The 6905-nt window shown below is 34.4% G+C and overlaps 1 protein-coding gene across 2 annotated transcripts in view; it reads right to left on the bottom strand.

Annotated features, from left to right (window-relative positions):
* The window catches only part of LOC107605226 (putative aminoacrylate hydrolase RutD), a 6475-nt gene extending 768 nt beyond the window's left edge, over nucleotides 1-5707 (bottom strand). The window contains exons 1-11 of one of the 2 annotated variants that reach the window (XM_021105065.1): nucleotides 5440-5707; nucleotides 5160-5340; nucleotides 4439-4521; nucleotides 3896-3996; nucleotides 2727-2822; nucleotides 2497-2550; nucleotides 2002-2150; nucleotides 1420-1537; nucleotides 1184-1271; nucleotides 1061-1095; nucleotides 184-287 (exon numbers count right to left, since the gene is read on the bottom strand). In XM_021105065.1, the coding sequence (XP_020960724.1) occupies nucleotides 1088-1095; nucleotides 1184-1271; nucleotides 1420-1537; nucleotides 2002-2150; nucleotides 2497-2550; nucleotides 2727-2822; nucleotides 3896-3996; nucleotides 4439-4521; nucleotides 5160-5340; nucleotides 5440-5692 (1131 nt within the window). In that variant the 5' untranslated portion in view covers nucleotides 5693-5707 and the 3' untranslated portion in view covers nucleotides 184-287; nucleotides 1061-1087. Of the gene's footprint in view, nucleotides 1-58; nucleotides 288-1060; nucleotides 1096-1183; nucleotides 1272-1419; nucleotides 1538-2001; nucleotides 2151-2496; nucleotides 2551-2726; nucleotides 2823-3895; nucleotides 3997-4438; nucleotides 4522-5159; nucleotides 5341-5439 lie in introns of those variants that run through there. The other variant, XM_016307021.2, reaches the window with a different exon arrangement.

The following is a 6905-nucleotide window of genomic DNA, read 5'->3' as shown; positions in this document are numbered from 1 at the left end:
AAAAAAAAAAAAAAAGTAATCATGTAAGGATTGTTGTGCAGAAAAACTAAATAATTACCAAAAAAGAAGAGGTTATGAACTATCAACATTAACATATGAAGGGGAACATCCAACTCGAACTGGTTTTAAGCTTCTTAGAAGCTTTCTTCCGTTCTCGAATGCTAAAACGAGGATACCAAACAAGTATAGTAGGCAAAGATAGAGTTTTTCTATTAGGGAAAATTTAAAGGAGACACGGCTTCCACCCTGAATTGTTCTGAGAAATAACATTCTGTTCTCTTTCAACCCTGCACAAAACCATTATGTAACATATCAGAATAAATTCAAGTTAACAAGTAAGCAAATTAAGAATGACATGTTACTCTTCCATAATCATTGTAACTTTAGCCACATAAGCCTATAGTTGGATTGATGAGATATCTGAGTAGCCTAAAAATAGATCCTTCAGAGCACATTGCACTCTTATTGACTAGTAGTTTATTTTTCAAATAAGGATGAATGTGATATAAGACAGTATGCTCACTCACTGAAACTCACATGCCCAGAAAAGTTTTAGTGGCCTAGGGAGGGAAAACCTCTTGGTCAACCTTCTTGGTAATATATTTTTTTTTAAATTTAAACATTTGTTTTGTTATTGTTAGTAAACTTCCAAAGGCAGGCAGTGGTAATGTCAGTGCAAATATCGTCATTCCTTCAGTGTGCTCGGCAGCCAGTTAGTTCATGTCATAGGAATTCACCCGTGAATCCATCTGGGACAAGGCATGCACTGAAAAATGGCTCTTTGCTGTGTATATGTGGAGGCTCAGGCTGTTAGGTGCTAATTAAGTCATCTAGCCAAGTAGAAAACAATTAATAGTTTAACATAGTCAGTGAAATGGGTTTGTGACTGGGAAGAGAAGGATTAGCTATGGTTAGTTAGAATTGGAATTTACTCAATCAACCTTGTTATGGGGAAAAGCTTCTTAGGTCGACTCGGCAAATTAGCAATTGATGCACAAAAATGGGAAAATGTGAATATAGCAATATAGTATTGAGTCGGAAAATGTGCCCCAACACCCACCAATGTGGGTCCATCTCCTCTTGGAGCTTAACGAGCTACAGGAAACATTGATGGCACTTATGTGAGCTCATGCCAAATAGCATAGTGCAAGAGAAAGAATTCCTTTCAATATGGAATACTTACAAGATTGGTTCGTCGACAAATTAGTCCAATCATGTGGGCTCTTATTCTCTCCTGCTGCCTTGATCAAGTCAAACAGTGCTTGATTAACCTGAATTTTAAATTCTTTTAAGTTCATTTCCAGTATCAAACATTGCAAATACTACAAATGCCAATCTGAACAGGCAAAGTACGACATGCTACTTTTACAGAACTCAAGTAATCAGGTATTTATCACATCTTTTACTTGCATAATATACCTCTTCAGGCCGCTCATGACTCACTAAATGACCTCCATGAAGATCAACCATTCTGGCTATCGGGTGAAGCCTCTCAGCAAGTCTCTTTGCATGATCAATCTGAGCAATTATGTCATGCCTGAATGTGCAGGAAATGTATAATCAGAATCTATAGGATAAAAACCTTGTCAAAGATGAATTCTCTGTGCATGTGTACGCATATTCATGCATAATTCTGTGTATGTTTCATGCATAATTTTAATTTCGCTTCTCTGTAAGGATAATATTGCAGACTAGCTGACAAGCAATATTACATAACAGTGCAGTTATGATCATATGAATCACGGTAAGATTTTCGTGATTCAATCTGGTTCCAGAAGCCAGCAATGTATTAACGAAATTTTGGGTTTGGAGGTATGTATTGCAATATGCTTCATGATTTTCGTGATTTGATCTGATTACTAAAGCCAGCAGTGCAAATCACATGAACTCTGTGTGAACGTAGAGCTCATGCATTATTTGGCCTGTCAGAGTAATCTTAACATGACCAAGTGTCAAAATAGTATTACATTACATATTACATAAATGTCTGCAGTTATTCACCTTCCATGAATGACTGAAACAAGAAAACCTCCAGATTTCATTGCATCAATATCTGGTTGAGTCACACTATGTGTCCAACATGCATGCATTTGGCCATCAAAACCACTGCTAGATTGCATTCCAGATGATGATATACATTTGACATATTGCTGAGAGAAATAGTGAAATTGAATTAGGATAACTTAGGAAAACAATTTCTGAATGCTTAAACAGGCATTGCATGATGATTAGTAATATGTGATCCATGTAAGGGTGTCCAGGAGTTGAAAGGGTAAAAAACAGAAAGGAATGTCTACATGATTATTTTTCAATATAGGGCAAGGAAATGGAGAATTGAATAAAAGCTAATGTTTTATTGTAAAATATTTGCAAAGTTAAACTTTTGTAAATTAAATATTTAAATTATGTTTCAAAAGTTTAAGTTAGAAAGAAACTAAATACATAGGTTTCCACAACAACTGCTTAGCTTAAAAGCTTATATTTAATATATCATACCTGATATAATATTGCTCTCCTCTTTTCGGTTCCAACATATTCATCAAGATATTCCTGCATTTTTTAAATAAAATGTTCATGAACATAGATCTATAGTTTGTGTACAGCCTAAGTAATTCAATTTATTAATTCTCCTTCCACACTTTCGTAAAGATTGGGCCTTTTCAACTATACTTTATGGCGACAGATTATCAAGAGGATATAATCAACTAATACAAGAAATGTTTTACCTGTGAGTAATGGGTGTCCAAGTCAACAGCAGCCCTTTGCTCAGGAGTCTTTGCTTTCAAGAAACGGAAAGCGACAGAGAATGTTCGTCGGTCAAGCTGATGAAAAGAAGGGGAGAAAAAGGAAAGATAATGAGGATTTTAGCTATTGTAACTACGTTCGTGGACATAAATTAAAAATCATGGTAAAAGCCTATAAATCTTATATGCCATGGATCAGATTGAATATATCATAACCCAACGTCAAATACAGATTAGTGAACATATAAACAATTGATGAGTCTACAAATTACCCATTTCCCCCAATAGCTAAGATTTCTGTACTTTTCTTTTCTCTTTCTTCCCTTTGCCCCAGTTGTAAAGAAAATTATTATAGTTCATAAACCTGTTTCTTTCAACCCAGCAAATGGGGAAGTTTATAGAATTTTTAATGCCATAAAAAATTTCTCTGGCAAGTTTGGTCAGTGAATTGTCTACCTACACAGCAGCATGGAGTGTGAGTGCCTGCATAGTTGCATGAGGTTCCAAAATACCCAAAAAACAAAACATAAAAAGGAAGAAGGAAAAAAAGAATCTTTACAATGTGCTATAAGCCTGAAACTGTATCGTGATTGACATGTGCTATAAGCCTATGGCACACACTCAATGGGGCTTTTTCCTTGGTCAAAATTTTTGTGCCTTGGTGATCGTTAGAAAGGTCTTTTTAATAATAACAATGGAAAGCAAGAATCTAAGGAAGAAGGAATAATACGGATGCACTACGAACATGTACAAATGCACTTTCTTCCTTTTTTTTCTCATTTAACACCCCTTGTTTTATGGAAAGAGACGTTTTCAACATGTCTCCTAAAAGAATTGCCTTATTGTGCTCAAAATTCGAATTAAAAACAAGAATAGGGTATAAACAAATTTATGGTATGCAAGTTCACACATGCCACATCCTGACCCGAGCTGGTTTGATAGTTAGAAGGGAGTACAAAAATTTATGATATTTGTTCCCTTAAATCACTGACGGGCAGAGAATGAGTGAGAAATTAAACTTTGTAATATAAATTGTACATAACTCTGTCTAAAATGTTGACTGGAAAAAAAATGAAATCCTTCATCTAAAAACAAACCAAATTACTTTTTAGATTGACCAAGTGTTGAAAGATATAGTTATACAAAAATACCTTTGGAAAACATTGAAAACCTCCCCCTGTTGCATTGAGCAATGCCAAGGAGAGAACTCTATCAGGAACCAATGCTGCTACTTTACAAGCTATCATAGCTCCTGTTATGATAGGGAAAAGTAATTAAAATTGTGTACATATAAACAAAACCAGAAAGCAGATTTTTCTATAATACAAAATAGAATCACAACCAAATCTAAGGAAAGGATAGTCACTCCTATTTCCATTGACTATTACATGAATATGTTTAAAAAAATCATGTAAAAGTGTCATTAATAAAGAGTGTCATGATCAAAATAAGAGTGGCAATATAAATTCTCTCAAATCTAAATCATAAGCAAAAGATGCTGTTGTCAGCAGCATGTTAATCTTCCAAAGCACCGATTCAATTTTCAAGAAATCATCTCAGGAGGATATATATCAGCTACATTTTGGAATCGTCTTAATCAACATAAAGTTTATATTTGGGATTAATTTATTAATGCAGAAACCTACTCCAAAATTCCCCAAATGAAAATTTCACTATCCAAGACTAGTACTTACCCATTGAGTGCCCAAAAACATGGGCTTTCTTCCAACCTAGATGATCTAACAATGCAATTGCATCCTTCGCCATGATCGTGGTTCTGCAGCCAATAATAATCACCAATCAAGACAAGCCAGAATCCATAACCTTCAACAAAACTTCCATTCCACTTTGTTCATTTCAAAATTGACAAAGGTGTTGGAGAACATAAATAAAGAAAGAGTTTAGCTAATATGTGCCCTTTGATAAACTTATTATTAGTGGAAGGTTTTAAATTTTTTTATTTAATAAATGTAAAATAAAAGTATTGAAAACTTAAATTTTTTGTATTTCCAATAAAAATTTCCTCAATTTGTAATCCTAAGTGTGCTGCAAACAAGATAGATAAATCTATAAAGAAAACAAAAATGGTCGCACAGTTAAAAACAAAGGATAACTAGAACCTTTGCTAAAGTAGAGAATGGTGGAGACCACTTCTTCATCCAATGGTGGGACTCACAACAATTTCATCTCATTATCACAACAAAATTCTAGCAAAAAATCTAATTGTCTACGATTTTCCCATTTAATGAAACTCAAGCGTGGCTCAAAGTACAACCACTCAACAAAAGAACAAAATAAGAAATCGAATCAGTGGAATCACCTTCAAAATTAAAAAGACAAAAAAAAAGGTGCCAAATTCAATCCAAAATGCGGAATCAAATGAAAATTGTAACGGAATGAAACTCGGAAACTCACGAGTATTCGGATTTTTGGACTGGCACGGAGCTCCTTCCCACGCCCCGATTATCAAACGCGCAAACCTCGATACCCTCACCGCATTCATTGTCATCTCCGCTCGAAACGTCGTCGTTAGGGATGGTGGTTCCGGTGAAGGCATCTATCTGTGGGCCCCACGCCTCGTGCGTGGCAGCCAATCCTGACCGTTCATCTCCACAAAATCAGTAAAATCCAATAAAAAAAGGAAAAAGTAAATTATAATGGTTAAAAAATAAAATAAAATAGAAGAATGGAAGACCTATGATGAGGAGAACTTTAGTAGTGCCGCGACCGTAGGTTTGATAGAATAGCTTTATCTCATTGTTGATGGGACTATCGACGGGAACGACGGCGGAGGATGCGGCCGCGGAGGGGGAGGATTGGTGGACTCCGACCTCGCAATACGGCATCTTTGCGTCGGCGCGTGAGGGAGCGAGGGGATTGGGAATTGAATAAGAGAGAGAGAGAGAGGAGCAGGAACAGGAGCAGGAGGAGGAGAATGGAGGGCGCATTTTGGGGGAGGTAATATAGGGTAGCGGTGGAAGTTGGGCGGGGACACGTGGCGGATAATGAATGGGTGGATTCCACGTAGGATGGACGGTTCAGCGCGACGCGGAAATGGGTTTGTTTAAATGTCAAAGTGGCAACGCCAACATTGAATTGAACCGAGTCAGACAGGTCCGGGAAAAGTTTTATAAAACGTGCTTAGTTTAGTTAAGCGATTTGTTAATAAAATAAGAGAGGTTAATTAAGATGTTATAAGTTATAACGGATTACCTAACATTTTTTAAGCCATTTTTTTAAAATTGTTTTGCATAGGATAAAATATTTTTTGTAGTATAATTTAAAAAAATTTATTAAAGAAATTTATTAAAAAATATTCATGAACTATTAAAAATGAACAGAAAAGTATTGTATGGAATTCGAATTGATAGCTCATTAATATTTTAAAGAAGTATCGTAATTAAATATTTTGTTAGTTTTTTTTAACGTATGAAATAAAAATATATATTTTTTAATTTTTAAATTATTAATTTTTTTAATAATTTTTTTTAATAAATTATTAATTTTTTAACAGCATAATTCGAATTATACCATAAATTATTGTGTGTGTAATTCGCACCAAGCTGGTTCGAATTAGTGTGTGCGTGTATTTGTGTGTAATTCGAACCAAGCTGGTTCGAATTATGTGTGTGCGTGTGTTTGTGTCGAATTATGTGTGTGCTTGTGTTTGTGTGTAATTCGAACCAAGCTGGTTCGAATTATGTGTGTGCGTGTGTTTGTGTGTAATTCGAACCATATTAGTTCGAATTATATAAATATATGGTTTGGCTCATTGCTAAAACGAATTTCACTTTGGCTTATTTAGGTAATTTGCAACTTTTCTTGGCTTATTATAGTTTTTTGTCCTTTTTTATATCTAGATAGCATATAGTTGTCCGTTACCAGTTAATATGGAGAGGTAGGAAAAGTTGGCGGAAATAATAGTTTTCTGTTTCAAAAATATATTTGGCATGTATTTAGATAATTTTTTAGTTAATAACTTTAGAAGTTAGTTATTTTTGTTGGCCATTCAATTCTCTTCACAATTGTTTGACAAACCTTTATTCTTTTAGAAAGTTTTTAAGTATATTGATACATAAGTGTTTTAGTAAATTTTAATCGATAATTTTAATTATATATTATATATGTTTTTTATAATTAAAATTAATAATTAAAAATTAC

Source organism: Arachis ipaensis, chromosome B06, assembly GCF_000816755.2.
Source record: "Arachis ipaensis cultivar K30076 chromosome B06, Araip1.1, whole genome shotgun sequence".
NCBI classification, from domain to species: domain Eukaryota; kingdom Viridiplantae; phylum Streptophyta; class Magnoliopsida; order Fabales; family Fabaceae; genus Arachis; species Arachis ipaensis.
The sequence above is the reverse complement of the archived record's forward strand: the minus strand, read 5'-3'. Positions and strand labels throughout refer to the sequence as shown.